The sequence below is a fragment of the Ascidia mentula genome, chromosome 1, assembly GCF_947561715.1.
Source record: "Ascidia mentula chromosome 1, kaAscMent1.1, whole genome shotgun sequence".
NCBI classification, from domain to species: domain Eukaryota; kingdom Metazoa; phylum Chordata; class Ascidiacea; order Phlebobranchia; family Ascidiidae; genus Ascidia; species Ascidia mentula.
Window position 1 is genome coordinate 9,449,167 of NC_138566.1, and position 16,352 is coordinate 9,465,518.

Consider the following 16,352-nt stretch of genomic DNA (forward strand, 5'->3'; position numbering starts at 1 on the left):
CGTGTTACACGACTGTATCTTGTCGTTATGTATATATACGCCTGTATGCGATTTGCTGCAATAAAAGCAATGCGCAAATTACCTGCTTATTATCGAGTCGCAAATTTTACTTGTCCTAACCTTGTGTTATTAACATGGTTGTCCTTGTGTCATGTCTGTAGGAGATCACTGATTAGGAATTAGGAATTCACTGAGATTTATACGAGATATGGGGCAATGTATTGTGAGAAAAGGGTATTGATTGCGAGTATTTGATTGAGAGAGTACGAAATTTATTCGATGAAATTAATACTATACATTAGAGTAATTTTTAGAAGCATTTGTCGTCCACTCTAACTACGTGTTCAGCTCGAGATTTGGTCACGACGACAGAAAATGCAAATCGAAGCCTTCCAAGAAGATGACGAAGTGGCGACTTAACATCAAATTACCTTTCCCTGTTCTTCTGAGTTAAAAATGCGAAACAAAAACCAAAAACATTTATCACGTTTGCAATGGTGTTAATTTATGTTTCGAATACGTTCGTAAAGCATTGCGTGAAGGCTTTTTAATACAAAAATAATAGTTGAATGTTGAATCCTTGGCACAATGGATCTTTAAAATAACTCACACGTCACGCTAGAATCGCGCTTTATAATAATCCAACAATCAATCGGAAATGATTCCGACCACGATAAACTTATCTCAGTGCCTTGTCAGGAAACACCGACACCTTGCCTTCCGCGTTTGCAAGGAAAGTTTTCACAGTGGTTGTTGTCCATAGTTATGATCTTTTCGTGCTTATACATTGTTACAAACGGGATAAACCATTAATAAACAGCGCCCTAACACATTTTCATCTCAACATCTTTTGATAATACATAGGATTTGTTTATGTATTTTCACTTCACTTTCACTCACATGTTTTCTGTTACACTCACCTTTTATAATATATTTGTGGTTGTTTCGCTTGTTTTATTTGATTTTATACCGAGCGATCATGCTTGCGTGGCAAACGCGGGCAGTAATGATTGGTCAAGTGCTGGCGAGAGAAATAATGAGCGCAAAGTCAGACAGTTTTCAGGTGGTGGCTGGTCGTAAACACTGTTTTTTGTGGGAGATCAATCTACATAAAGTGTTGGTTCCCTTTTCCATGCGCAGCGAAGTGCTGTCCGCGTGCCACGACCAGGTACATAGCGGGGGACACTTAGGAATGGCTAAAACCTTGAGCAAACTGTCACAGCGTTTTTACTGGCTAAAGTGGAGAGAGGAGACAGAGGCTTATTGTCGTAAATGCGAACACTGTCAGCGACAACCGCACCATCATAACAATGCTCCGTAATTATGTCCAATGCGATAATAAACAATGGGACGAAGCACTTTCGGCGGTGGTTGCTTCGTACAACGCAAGCCGACATGATAGCACGGGGGTATCCCCTCATTTTCTAAATCCCAGTGAATACAACATTAAAAATTTTTGTATTTTTCAGAAAAACGATTTAAAACTTTGCAGATTTTTTCAATTTGAGAAACTGAAATTGATTGTTTGAAAATGAATACCTCCAATGTAAGTTACCACGACTTTTTCAACCAGAATTTACCGTTTGAATGGGGTATTGTGTATTCTGTTATTCTGATACTTTTGGGTGTGTTTGGAATTATATTTAACACACTTACCCTGACTGTCCTTGCTCGATCTAAAACATTAGGTAAGTCAGATACAATCTAAAATATTATTTTTCAAAAATGCCAAATATAACATTTCGAACAACGCACTTAGTACTTGGCATATGAAATTAAACGTTTAAAATACAGTGTTATAATCCTATTTGTTCCGTTATCCCATCCTTAAAAAAAAGCATCCAATGTATAACTAAAAATTTTATGTGTAGAAGCTGCAAAATTTTATGATTACAATGTTTCAAAAATCAACATTAAAATCACATTCATTTCCACAGAGGGCCATTTAATATTATTTTGATGAACTTGTGCGTGTTGGATATAATATCTGGAATAATCAGTTTGTATGTCGGCGGCAAACAATTCAAAAATATTCGTTCGAATTATACGGTAGGTTTTGGATATAGGCTATGTAACGTGATTTTACGTTACATGTCAACGGTTGCATTAATGGACTTAGGTTGCATGGCCAGTTGTCATTTTGGCGTCTCACTCCACTGCGTTAAGGGTAATAGGTATTTTTAGGTCGTCTTGGCAAGCTTGTTTCATTTCAAAGTGTAGCGATAGCAACAGATGTGCATTCGAGTGATTTGTGTCTTTTGTGTGATATGGTTTAACAGCTGTTTTGACGTCATATTAATCTTCCTCAATATCCGCTTAACTTTCTTTCATCATCCTGCTTTTCACAACACTTCGATCACTTTATTTCTCTCAGGTTTAAATAATGTAACTTTCCGTGTGCATTTGGACTGAGGCGGGGCAGCGCAGCTGTACTGTGCTCACCTTTTTGTCTGTGCGCTTTGGCGTAAATTCACTCAGTTTGGCGTTAGTATAATTGCGTATGTCAATTTCGTATCCAAAATAGTTCATGGAAAATAAATATTGTTGGAATGTTTGCCTTAAGTTTCAATTAAAGTCAGGTAAGGAAAACACAACAATTAGAACTCACGTGCGATCTTATGTCAAATGCGTTAATCAAATAGGTTTTCCCATCGACCATAAACAATATTGGTAAGACCCGGATTGGGGCTCATAATTGGCATATAGGTCGCAACAGTCTATACCAAAAATTATGAAATATTTACCACTATACGAACATCACTCCAAAAATGCGATTTGTCACAAATACTTGCCGCCTAACATTATATGTAGAGATCATTGCACGGAAAATAAGAGCAAAAAAAATCTTTGTCTGAGTGGAATGTAAAATTGTGATAAATCTTGTAGCCACTCTTTCAAAAACAGTCTTCAAAGAATATTTGATTTGAATGCATTGTAGGAAAATTGTGCACTGTGCCTTCGAAAATATACCGAGAAACAACACGCTTCGTTGTGTGTCTATTGCAGCACTGGTATTAACGTGCAGGATTTCAGAAGAAACAAAATCCAGGTTATATATACACGGTGCTCGAATGTGAATAAATATTTACGGCGGGCCCCAGGTTCGTGAGCGTGTGGCGATGGAAGTGGATGATAAACAGGAGCCCTGCAGCGTCTTATCGACACAACATCAACTTAAGGCGTTGATAAAAGCACTCCAGCTTTTATTCGATCGTCGGAATCTAGACGAAAGTTTACAAATAAACAGCATGAAAATGACGAAAGCGAGTGATTTTGCGGCGGGGCAACGCGGTTCGCGCTGACGTTCGAATTTCACTGACTGCTTTCCATCTTTCGACTCCTAACAATCCTTGTGATGTTGATGTCTATATAAATGGTCACCACCCCTTAGGTGTCGTTTGATTCAAGCTAGATAGCGCAAAACGACAGTTCAAAAAATTATGAGATAAATGCAAAGCAATCTACTGATTTGGGAGATTTATCGGTTACCGTTGAATGCGGACCCCTTACAGGATGCAAGTAGCCATTCAGCTATTTGTGATTAACTTGCTCCTGATTATTAGTCATGGCGATGGTCAAAAAGCCTCACATGGTAAGTAAAAAAAACTAAGCCGTATCGATACGATAGCTGTGATCGCCAAATAGGGACCTGTGCAGTGGGGAGATCCTGCCAATCATGCCATTGCATGAAACATTACTGCGTTGTCTGATTATAGTGGTAGAGATCCCCTACGCATATGTGAAGGTTGCCTGACAAGTTGTGCGCTTGCATACCAGTGTACCTTGGCCACAATATACCCCGTGAAACCGCTGAGCTCCTGTAGTTCAGGTGGTAGAGCGTTGGGCCTGGTTCAAGCCTCACCGGGAGCTTAGTTTTTTATCTGGCGAAAAATTGTTCAAACAACTTTAGGTGAAAAATAACAACCTGAATTATTTTGAAGCCGGACATGCACATGTACAGTTCGGAAATATTAAGTCACTTCCATATAAACCACGAATGAAACCTCCAGCATCCAAATTGAACACTGCGCGAATTGATGACGTGGTAAGTGGTGAAAGTTTCGTTTGATGCACAAACATCCATGATGTTTCCAGTAAGATTTCCACGGTACAAGTCCAAAACTGGTGAAATTTCATTGTTTTCGCAGGTTGGAATATTCAAACGAAACGTTCTGCGCTTACGAAGCAATCAGAAACTAGATCTTGTTTTTGTGATAGATGCTTCGCACAGTGTCGAATTGCATAATTTTAAAGACGAGGTTTGTTTTGATCGATAATAAACATTTAATTCTCTCCCTTTTTAATATACTGCATATTTCTCAGATTAGTTTCGTAGCTCGGTTTGTCAGTGGGATTCCGGTCTCTCTGGATACCACCAGAGTTGCTGTCATCACTTTTGCTGACAACGCAAAGGTTTGGGTTGATCAAGTAAGCGTAAGCAACATCCACGAACACAAATGCTCCCTGCTTGGAACCGCATTGCCAGCTATAACTTATGCGTAAGTGTGATTCAGTGTACAAATTAGAGTTAAAGGAAAACCGCAAGTAGCTAAAAGTGTTAAGCGAAATGTGACAAAAATGCCCAAAATAAACTTATCATGCACAAGACAAACCACTTAAAATGGCGGATGTGGCAACCCTAGAAGCTTGTATTTGGTAATAGAGGATAAATAAAAGAATGAATTTTTGACGTAACAATCATTGATTGTCTAATGACTTGTCGCAACAGTCGCGTTGACTGACAACGAGGGGAATAGCGTGAAATACTTGTTGACCAAAGTTGTATATTTTCCTCAGGAGTGGATCGACTAACACTCTTGGAGGTTTGACGAAGGCAAGGGTGAGTAGATACGAATTAATTTAATTTTCGAGGTAGAAAATTTGTGGCAATATTATCACAACTGAATCGACTTCAAAACTGATATAATTGGCATGGCATTATTTGTTTTGTAGATTGTTCTGGAATCTGCACGAACTGATTCTAAGAAGGTTGTGCTGCTGATTACAGACGGTCGTTCAAACGGCGGGGATCCGATAACAGTCGCACAAAGATTGCGTCGCGAAGGTAACACAGCAAAACCACTTGCTTTATGGAGACCATTGGCAATTAAAAAATACGAGCAAAAGTCACTTCTGTAAATGCATTTGGTTTACGGTCGCGCGCTTTGGGCAAATAAGGAAAGTCGTGGCCTCAAAGTTGCGTGCCAGGTTAACAGAGTAAGTTATATGTCACAGGTATAGAAATTTTCACGTTTGGCGTTGCGTCTGGAAATGTGGAGGAATTAAACAACATTGCATCTAACCCGAAACCGGACCACGTGTACGTCTTGGACAGTTTTGCAGAATTTGAGGCTGTTGCTCGAAGAGCTCTACATGCAGGTGTGTTGTAGTTTTATCATAATCCAAACCAAGTGACAAAATTCCTAGAATGTTCATATGTAATCTAACTTGTGAAACCTTGTAATTTCAAAGATGTATTAATATTTTGTCGACAAACTAGTGTTGTATGGTACGAAGTATATTGGACACGTGGTGGCGCTAAAGTGGCGTCAAGTTAACGTTTAAAACATGTAGAGTTTAAATGTAATATTCATTTTTTTTGCTACCCATCCGTCATAGAGATGCTCTTTATGAATCACCAGTATCTCAGTGTACGTTGCGTTAAGCCACATGAAAACTAGTGATTCATCGTTACTTGGATACGCACCGTGTTACATACTACTCACAAACGGATTTGATAGTACCAGTTTTGTTGCGACGTAGGGGCGACTGTTAAAACGTCACTCCTGTTGTCAGACATCAGTCACTAACTAGTCAGATCTACCTTGCTTACATGATGCAAACTTCCTCCAGCACGACTTCACCGTGGTTCATTTATAAAACAATCTAAAATAGTGTATTGCTCTAATTTCATGACGATAATTCAAAAGACAGTGTTAATATCAGCAATGAAACTTACAAAAGCACATTTATAAAAACTAAGTCCTTCGACAAAATTAACACCTACACAGCTTTACAGCGAACCCCTTTTTGTGTGAAACGAATTTCTTTCGGTAAATGCTGGACTTCCAGGTTCTGACGTCATAGAGTGACTAACTGGGTTTTCGCCAACGCTCTCAAAGTTTTCGTCAAAAGTAAACCTTGAAGGGCTCGTCCCATGGCGTGACCAACTTTCGATCTGTTTCTCATTTCGTCTTGAACCGGGAGATGCATCGCTAGTTGGTGGCGCAACAGAACCCCTTTCCATTCTTTTTGGCGCACTTGCGCCGACCTTAGACCTCGTACACAAAGGCAGAAGAATTTCCTTCCATCTGCTGTACGTTGCAATCAAGCACAGCTGATTCACGACGATGTTGAAGTTGTTCATTGTGCTGATAAACAGTAGAGGTGTCCCGGGCCCGTACAGCAAAGCGACAGTCACCATCGTCACGTCGGTCAGAATACACATGGTCGTCCAAATACTTACCTTATCACCGATCTTTCCATGCCCTTGCTGATGGTGCACGCGCTAGTTTTTAATCGGAGATTGTTCTGTCGGTCGCTGGGGCTCGGAATGACGTCCGTTTGTTTCTTGTCGATTTTTTCGGTGTTGGAGAGTCGGGTTTTTAGCCACCTATAAGGAGCACCGAGCTTTTTCGTGCTTAAACGCGAGGGGGAATAATCCGCGGTGCTGTTTACCTAAAACGTAAAGGTGCGTTAAATTCGTGGCATAAAACCAAGTGTCCAAATAGCAAAGTACAATGCTTCAACTGCATCGACAAGTCAGAACAATAACAGTATCAACGTGACTTTTTTCGAAAAAGTTATCAAAAAATGCTTTTAAATTTAAAAATGTTTTTTTTACATTTATATTAATAGCAGTTAGACACAACCAATAAATCATACAAAACTTTCGGTTACCGCCGTTTGCGACGAGGCGCGTTTCTGCAAATTTTTTGTGGGCGGAGCCAAGAAGTTGTCACACGATCCTCGCGTCATGTCTGGGATGGACGCTCGTAATGCACTTGCTTTCCTTGAGTGTAGAGACAGGCTAGGTGAAGGGCAGGCGACTTGACCGAGCCGGTAAGCGTCGATCTTGCGTCTCACAAGCGGATAAAGAAACAAACCCAACAGCGAAAGTTGGAACGTCGACGTGAGCGCGATGTAGAAAAATATCGGCAGCGCTTCGTGCGTGTTTGCGATGTCGTAAACAGCGACACAGCCGAGGTATTGGGTCCCGAGTGACGTATCCGCTTTGTACTTGATCGGAATGAGATGAACCAAGGCCGAAGTCGACGCCCCAAGTCCTAATAATAGCATCCATTTTCTATACACATTTTCCCGCGTTTTTGGACGCCTTGCAGGCAGGTTTTGGGCAAAAGTATCCGCGCCTGTGTTCCTGCGACTGTTAGCAATTCGCGACGCGGTACTTCCCCACTGGGAGTCGTTCTTGGCGCGCGCGCTTTTACTGAAATAGCTCTTCACCGGCGATCGCCACTCCCTCCGCCAATGCAGCGAAAGGCATATGATGAAGTAAATGTCAAACAGCGAACATACCACGGTTACTACCTGGCAGGCAATCCACAAGCTGTGCCCGTTTTCCACAAATTTCTGCACGGAACCGAGCAAGGGCTCCGTCACGTTGATATTTTCAGTCGTGCTTGCTTCGGTCATGGTCAAAATTCCAACATTTCTCTATTACAGAAAAACACCTACTTTCACAGTGACTGCCTGAAAGATACACAACAGTGTTGTGAGCGGGTGTCCATAAAACCACAGCGTTGCAGTCCCTTGATGGGTTTAGTGACTCATGTTGGTGCAATTAAAGGTGACGCAGATGGGCTTTATATTGTGCTTTGTTTTGTCCGCACGTGTGGCGTGTTGTGAGACGTCACATCATCTGACGCGATGATATACGCAGCCATTGTTATTTCTGTTCATAAAATTTGCAAAAGCAGCGACGAACTCGTTTGCCTTCATTGCCCATGAACAGTCTGCACAGAGGAAATTTAAAGAAAATGAATTGACTGCGCATTGACAAATTTCACAACGAAGCGAGTTGCTGCAGGGCCTATAAAGATAACGCAGCAGATAGTAGTGATTGAAAATCCCTGTCCCCGAATGGCAACTGTCGTGATTGAAAACCAGTATTGGAGCAAAATCAAATAGCACTTCAAACGCATGGCGTGAAAGCCGTCGTAGGAATTGCCACAAGATGCGTCACTAGGCATTCGACTCTGCTACTCTGCTGCGCAACCGAAAGAAAGCCATTGCTCCCTTTTATTTCCTGTTCGAATTGTGACGTAATTTAAAGCCCAATGTTTACGCAGTTTCATACGCTGCCGTTTTCACTTGAGAGAAAAACTTGAAAGTCATCGTAATGTGTTAGATTCAGAAGTCAAAAAGACTTAAATGTTTACATACCAATTCCTATGTAGGTTTCTATTGATCAAGCGTTTAGAATTTCTTTCAGTAGATCCAAGCTTTTATGACCCCGTATCGCACTCCCCCCTTTACGAAACGCGGCGCACAAAAACTGGCGTATTTTTAAAGACGTTGTTTTCAAGCGTTTCTCTCGACATCCTTGGACGACAATACGTCTTTGTTAAATAGAATGTCATGTAAGGCGAACTGAAATTCGATTTTTTTATGCTATGCAATATTCAAATGCCACCCACCTTCTTAACGCCATAATTGCTGACATAAAGTTACAACTTGAGTTACAATGCTCAAACAGATTATCCTGAACAAAGTTTAACTCTTTGCATGCAGGACTTGATTTAAACTTATTGTCCTGATGGTAAACTACTGGTTCCGCCCTGGTGTGCAGGGGAAAACCAGGCACCCTGAAACGTAACTTGCAATGAATCACTATTTGCCAAACACGTAAACTCACTTCTAAAAGCCACTTCCTACAATAGTTTTCAAAACATACGTCACAGCGACGTCAGAAATCGATTTTCACTTTACGGATCCGAGTGTTTCATTTATCTTGAAAAACTGCCCCACTTTGCAGCTATCCACGGGACACGAGTAAGCGCAGAAAAACAACATACAAAACAAACAGGACTGGTGACGTTTGACCCTTCGATCGAGACGTAGCGGATGCTTATTAGCACATTTCCTGCTTGAAAAGCGTAAACACGGAGTTAAAATGAATGCCCACATTTGCATTATATCATTTTAACAATATCCTAATTTGTGAGCAACGAGTACACAGTAACACCCAGTAAAAGAAAAAAAGACGGCATTAACGCACTTATTTGTTAGGATATCGACCTAAACTGTAATCGACCACACGTGCTTGTTAGCGGTAAATTTGTGGCATATTAATCTTTATTATCAGTTATGATTACTGGCGACTAATCTGCATAGAAGCCTCATACTTATAGTAGAACTGCGCCAAATATGACAACAGACCCTGGGAACTTTTTTACATAACCGTTAACATCAGGAGCCGGGCGGGTTTACAGACGAGTTATGCGCGGCTTTTTGCATGATATGCATTCGACACAGACACCGGTCCAGCTCCAATTTCTAGCAAAAAGCGAGAAAAAAAAAACTCTTGAGCAATAACGTAGTGTCTGCCAATATGCGAAATATAGTCGTATCGCTGTTAAAAAATACACCACAAAATTTCGCACATATAGCACAAACACAATTAAGTGAAAGACATTTAGTTTGTACAAAACAAGGAGTTCAAGCCTAAGTCTCATGGAGAACATTTCTTCGAGGCGCATTTGCCGAAGAAGATTTTGAACCATGTTGCGTAGGTAAGCACGATGCAGTAGTTTCCCACCATAGTGAAGGCATTCTGCGTCACGAGGCTGGTGACAAAGAGGTCGCTTTGCACAATTGCGCTCGTCAGCACAAAGCCGATCGCGGTTGATATATATATAACCACAGACACAACAGCTCGTCTAACGGCCGCGGTCTCCTGGGCTTCCTCGTCCATCATGACAGCGTTGCTCTGTTGGGTGACATTCGGGTGGGTTGACGTTGTCTGTTTTTGCGGTTTTGTTTGATTGCCGACTGAAACCACCTCACTGCATCTGCTGTTGTTTTCAACCGACGAGGAGCTGGGGGGTCGCATGTACTGAATGGTCCCTGACGCAACTTTGATTTCTCCTACGTCCATGGAAGGGTTGACACCACATTCAAACGCGTTCTTCCTTTCCGCACTTGTGGCCCGTATCTGTCGATCGCCCTCATTTGCATCTACCACACTTCCATTCATCTGACAACCTGCGGGAGGTGTCGTACAGTATTCAGGTTTTAGCTGTGTTGTATTGCTTGGTGGAATATTTGCGCCCGTCCCTGCGCTGGAATTTCTCTTTATCTTCCTGTACCTGCGTAGTTCGCGCTTCACGAATGGACAAACGAAAAGTCCGAGCAAAAGCACCTGGAAGAAAAACATCAGGTAGATCTGAATGGGCGGCAATACATCCGCCCAGCGTTGCAGTTCGGATAAAAGCAACGGCCAGCATACGGAGAACAACCCGTTGAGAGCGTAGTTTACAGCGGGTGCAACTGGAAACAACACGCTCACAATCACCAAAATAATTCCCGCTAACCGACTGATCCATATTAATATTGGGCTGTAGATGATCATGTTTACAGCCGGGTTGCTATAGAACAACCACTGGCGGAGCCACAAAAACATGTAACCGCCGGTAATTGACAGACTGTGGGTTAAGTAAATAATAAATACAAGCCAAGTGCTACAAAGCACTGAATCTTGTGGCAGACCGTTTGTCTGAGCGTACAGCATTCCCGAAAGTTTTGCGATGACCAGACAGTTGCTGGTAACGTTAAGTGCTGGCGCCAGAATGCACAACTTGGACATACAACGTTTAATCTTAGTTTGGGCGGTGTTGTCCCTATGTCGGAATTTCGACCCCGAATGTTCGGTCGAATTTTCGCGCAGCTCCTTAAAGTATCGTCCGATTTCTGATGGCGATATTTTCTTCTGCCTCTGTTTCTCCCTCAGTCTCAAACTGGCGTCGTACGCCCGTCGCTTACTTCGCTTTTTCGCCAGTTTTCGGTGCTCAGTGTATAATAACCTCACGATGAGGTAAGATTCTACAATTAAGCAGGCCGCGCAAACGGCCAAGTTCACGACGACGGAGTTGTTGTATTCTTCCGGTAAATACCTTGTCGCGTTCATCACGTCGTCTTTCTCTAATCCAACTCCCACCATGTTGTATAATCACTCCGTAAAGTAGAAATGCCGACAGTAACCAACAGATGAAAACCTTGTTGTAGATATCAAAACGTTTGCCTAAACACTCTTTTCTGCTCTTCACAGAATAGATGCTATTCCTGTGGCTGACTGGCGTTGTAATTCTCACAATATTTGTGGCAGTTAGACAGATATGTTTTCGCTCTCGCCCAACCGATCCATTCATTGGGAGAAATGCCCGTCGCAGTTGTGCGTCACGGCGATGACGTAGCCACAAGCACAAAAACACTGCTGGTTCTTACACGTGATTAGTGAGAAACGAATTGGTGCGAGCAAAACACGCAGCGCCAAAAAACCTTTCGCCTACTTTGGACAACAAGTTAATCTCCCGAGGCGGTTAGAGTTAACAGCTGTTCCTCGAATGTATAATACAACGCGTTTTTTTTTGCCGAAACAGTGGTTTGTTCCATTTGAATATTCTCCAGGTTTATAGTGGGGATGGTTATAACGCCCTAAAAGTTTGCTGATTTTCCTGTTTTCGAAGAACTATGTGCTGTGTAAAATATATGTTTTTTCTAGTGACATGAAGTTGCGGTCAATTGGAAATAATTCCAATTTGGTGTATCGGAACTCCAATTACGGGATATAGTTGATTTCTTTGTGACGTAGCAATAGTATGAATACTTTCGATCACATAGCGTGGCCTTTTCTTGCAGTCGGCACTTTATTATTCTTACCGAATAAAACACTGGAGAGATATTGCCAAAAGCAATTCGGAAGATTGCGATTCATTGCCGTCCTGATGTTTAAGTACTGATTTGTGGAAATTATATATAATCAGCTCGACTCTCATTTGAATATTTAAGTTCGATTGCCAAAAAGTCGGATTTACATTTGTCAAGATATTACATGAGGTTAAACCGCTGTCAACAAATGGAATTTCTGGCATGTTACGTTTTCTCAGTTTATATGCTGAGTGATCGGTTTTGTTTCGAAATTAAAGTTGTCGCTTATTCCTTCAACATGCTTCGCTCAAACTGAAATGCAACTACAATTAAAGTAGCCCTGCTTTGGTTCTGCCCCAACAACACAATCAAAGTGTGTTGCTGAGAGCAAGAATTCGACATTGACGTTAAAGGTACATACAAAATAGATAACCAAAGTGGAGCCAATAACATGAGCTTATACACAATTTAACTATATAGCGCATGGAAGCCATTTGTCTGCAGCTTATACACAAAATAGATAACGTCTAATAAGGCAGGTATAGTTAAATTCATTATATCGCTCTAACGGATAAATAAGGTGGAAATAGTGAGAAATTCTCACTCAAACGTCACTGCGTATATTTTGACGAACTCTCCTCTTTGCATAACAGACACACACACACACACGCATGCACGCACCATTGGCAATAATTTATATAGGTATTTATTAGCAAAACGGAAATCCGCGCGACAATCCCCCCTTTTCAAATTGATTTGCGCAACATTAGGTTAATCTGCCACAATAACAAAATACAGAACCAACCGTTCTATAAAAACAATCTCGTCTTTATGCAAAGCTTACTAGAATGTAATTCTTATTCAAGACATCCATTATCAAGCTTGCTCCACAAGTTCCTTATTCAAAATAGTGTAACACTTATGAATCAATTTGCATGCCTTTATAGATGTACCTCTATATTTGCGTACCTCTATATACACGTTTTAAACTGCTTGCTGCTTGCATTAAAAGTTTGGTAAACACAAATGTCACTGTAACTAACTTGGCGCACAACTTCCGCCAACACGTCAAAACAGACCAACTATATGACTTGTTGCGTTCGCTGTGCGATTTCCTCCAACAAAACTATGGTTCCATTATTATCAATCGCCACTCACTGCACGGCCCAGTGACAGTTCCCTATGGGATTAATGCCCTTAGTATTTATATAAAGCGGTAATAACACCCTATTACCACAACTTGGTCATTTAACTTCCCGGTGTTTAAGTCTTTCCTTTCCGTCATATCATATTTTTTCAATGATTCATTGTTTCTTGTGAAAGCAGAAAGATACACGTAATTTCTTTATTTGTGCACGAAAAACGTCACTGATAAGAAAAGATAACACTACGTCGTCAACGGTCGCAATTCGATCGCACAGAGGGCATTCGCTGCACTTTGGCTTGAAGTACGGGACTATTTGAAAAACAATTTGCGTAAACCGAGCGGTAGCGGTTTTCTTTAAAGTCGATACTTCAATCGTCGTTCCTATTTATGTGCTGGCAGAAGTTGTGTGAGAAACTTCGCAGTTTTGCTAACTTCTGTTGATTGGCTTCGAGTTACCGCTGTTGTATTCGCGATCCAAATGCCACCGTTTGGACGATGTGAGATGCGGAAACGAGCTGATCAATTGCGCCATCAGCCCCCGCATCTCTCCCTGGCACTCGCCGCACTTGGTGAAGAAAGACCATTTTACTATGATTGCACGTCCGGCTCCAAAAACAGCTCCCCGCGTCACAGGTGCTTGCCGTCGAAAATCCACATCTTGGACTTGGCCAACAGCGTTGCCGCCACCTTTGCGTTCGTCTGTTTAAATGATTCACTGCGGGAGGTCTGTATCACCAACGACGAGGAGCGCTTGCGTTCAAACTCCGGACGGGCAATTTGCAAAACGCTGTCTGAATAATTCTGCAGGTCTTGGTCGATGTTTTGATTCAAGTTGGCGAGCAGAGACTCCGTATACCACGTCTCTTTCTCCGGAGGGCGCTCCACGCACACGTGGCTTTCCATCATTGGCAGCAAGACGTCGGGAACGGGGTTACGGACAACCTGGACCGCCTGAGTCGCCTCACGTCTGTTGGCCTTGTAGCGAATCGAACTCACGGCACTTCGCTCCATGTTTGACGTACTTTCGACGGAAAAGAGGCGGCGTACAGGCGGGCGCGGTTTGTTGATGTCGTAAACGCCCGATGTTCCCGGTCTTATTCGACGCGAACAATTGCCCAACCAGTCGAAGAGGCCTCGGCACGTATCGGTGTAAAGCCATGGAAACAACATCACCCGCCACCGTCGGAACGTCATTATGATGCAGATTATATTGATGATAAGATTGATGTCGTACATTGCGAGCGGTGCGAACGCCGCACTCGGGAAACTGTTGTAGACGGTTTTCACCAGCAGGGCGATGGCCACGTCCGAGAAGATGCACAGGCCGGCCAGCACGAAGGATCTTCTTATGAGGGTTAGTAAGCCCACACTCCGGCTACGCAGGTGCTTGGACCTTACAGCGCGGAGCTTGTTATCCATGATCGGGTAGAGGAACAAGGCTAGGAAGGACATCTACAAGTTGCAGTTGCTAACATTAACAACTAATTTTTTGTCAGAAACCGTTTTGGGTGATAAACCTTATATTACGGATTGACAATGCAAAAAATATCAAACAACGTCGATGTAAGAATTAATGTTTATATTTGTGACACAAGTCAAGTACTCAAGGTTTTCGTTGTATGTCTTTGGTGTTCGAGCCTTTACGTAACCTAAAGCCGTTTTTCACAACATTTTCCAGTCTATGATCACGAGAAAGTCAGTGATTAATTAAGCGGCTCAGTCAGTTCCTAAAATTGCGCATCATTGCAACAATCTCTCGTACCTGAATTCCCCCTCCCGGTATTCACAATCACCCCCTGACGTCGGCCTCCGTCTCCTTCCGGCAGGGACCCGTTTGAATATTTTTTTTCGTCAGTTTTGCCTTCCAGCAACGAGTAATGGCACACCCGTCCGCTGGCGCTGTTTTGCGGGTCAACCACGAATATTACCATCGACACGATGGTGACGGAGATGAAGCACAACAGCGCCGCCCAGCTGAGGAAGCGTACCGTCTTGCTGTAGAGGTGCTTCAGGGCTCGGTTCGCGTAGAAGATGCGCTGCGTCATACAAACAATTCAATATAATTCCATTCGCAATCGCAATGCAAAATCCAGCATTCGTTTGTTTAAGACAAGTAATAGAAATATTATATGTTAATGGTCTTAAACAAACAACTTCCAATTTCTTTACTATGACTGCTTTTCTCAGCTAAAAATCGACCTTGTAAGGCAGTTTACATATCAATATCTGCGAACTTTCTTGTTACGGAATTATGCATTTTCATACAACCATTATATTATGGGGTGAGATATCTAATTCGACTGTCGTAGTATTACCTGGCGAACCCAAAGGAAGAGATATATCGGATGGACGGTCACGAAATACATTGCGATGCTGACGTTGATGAGGACCGAACATCGCGATCCGGACATAAATCCGGTGAAAAGAAGAGCTTGATTATTGGCAAATCTCACCAGAGCGAAAAGAATGGCGATAATGCAAAGATTCTCGAGCCACACCCCTCCTTTCCCGTGGCGCTCTGCGAAAATCGATCAGAATTTATTGTGGGTTCATGTCTATAGTATAGCTTGCAGAGGTACCACAGCACGTGTCTGAGACTATAGGGCAAAATGCGCAATCTCAAACATTACAGAAATTAAACCGTGGCACCGGGTTTCGAATTTTTCCCTTTTGCTACTGAGGTTTTTTTTACAATGTACACCGATTTTGTTTCTCGGTTTTAAAAGGTTTTAAAATGCTGTTTGGTGACGTACATTTATCGACCAAACCTACACAGTTGCTATGTTGCTTCGCCAAAGCTAACGACAATCAAATGCATCCATTCATGTGGTGCCTTATATGGGATTTTATGACTTACCAGCAATCCTTGGGTGCATCATCTTCAGGGCGCGATAGTGGAGCAAGGCGTAGAGTAAGTACAACGCCACGATCACACACGTCAAGTGGATGAAAGGGCGCCATCCTGGCGTCGTAATCCAAAATATCGGGTTCCATTGCCACTGCCACGGCGTCGGTTACCTTATTGGCGGCCATCGGCAGTTCCGTTGCAAAAATACTCCCTTGCCGCGTCATTTCGTCCTGCGTCACTTTCCGGCACGCGCACCTCAGAACGTGATCAGGATTTTGTTTCAAATTGCACAGATTTGTTTATTGTTGACAATAAACTTAACGCTGGGGAAACGTTTTTTTGGATAATTTTGTGCTGGCAAAGCAATGCATGATTGAAATTTACATTTGCAGCAATTGACCCTGACAGTCAAAAATATTCTCGTTGCCTGTCTCCAGATGTCCATCTCTTGTCCTTTACACGTGGTGCAAA

General features: G+C 42.3%; 1 protein-coding gene and 2 pseudogenes across 3 annotated transcripts; 1 reads left to right on the forward strand and 2 right to left on the reverse strand.

The window, feature by feature from the left end:
* The first annotated feature begins 3,565 nt into the window (after positions 1–3,565).
* LOC145909086 (sushi, von Willebrand factor type A, EGF and pentraxin domain-containing protein 1-like) lies at positions 3,566–5,681 on the forward strand. Its single transcript, XM_082996422.1, has 8 exons — positions 3,566–3,592; positions 3,911–4,045; positions 4,149–4,259; positions 4,324–4,499; positions 4,798–4,840; positions 4,954–5,065; positions 5,236–5,379; positions 5,620–5,681. Exons 1-8 carry the CDS (start codon positions 3,566–3,568, stop codon positions 5,679–5,681), a joined length of 810 nt encoding a protein of 269 aa, XP_082852548.1.
* A 239-nt stretch (positions 5,682–5,920) lies between these two features.
* Positions 5,921–11,318, reverse strand: LOC145909172 (uncharacterized; annotated as a pseudogene). Its single transcript, XR_014403118.1, has 4 exons — positions 9,703–11,318; positions 9,036–9,106; positions 6,901–7,674; positions 5,921–6,678 (listed from the first exon to the last, which is right to left on the reverse strand). The product of XR_014403118.1 is annotated as an uncharacterized LOC145909172 (transcript).
* Positions 11,319–13,228: 1,910 nt separating this feature from the next.
* On the reverse strand, positions 13,229–16,105 carry LOC145909263 (uncharacterized; annotated as a pseudogene). Its single transcript, XR_014403130.1, has 5 exons — positions 16,090–16,105; positions 15,891–15,995; positions 15,349–15,551; positions 14,796–15,069; positions 13,229–14,485 (listed from the first exon to the last, which is right to left on the reverse strand). The product of XR_014403130.1 is annotated as an uncharacterized LOC145909263 (transcript).
* Between the last annotated feature and the right edge of the window lie 247 nt (positions 16,106–16,352).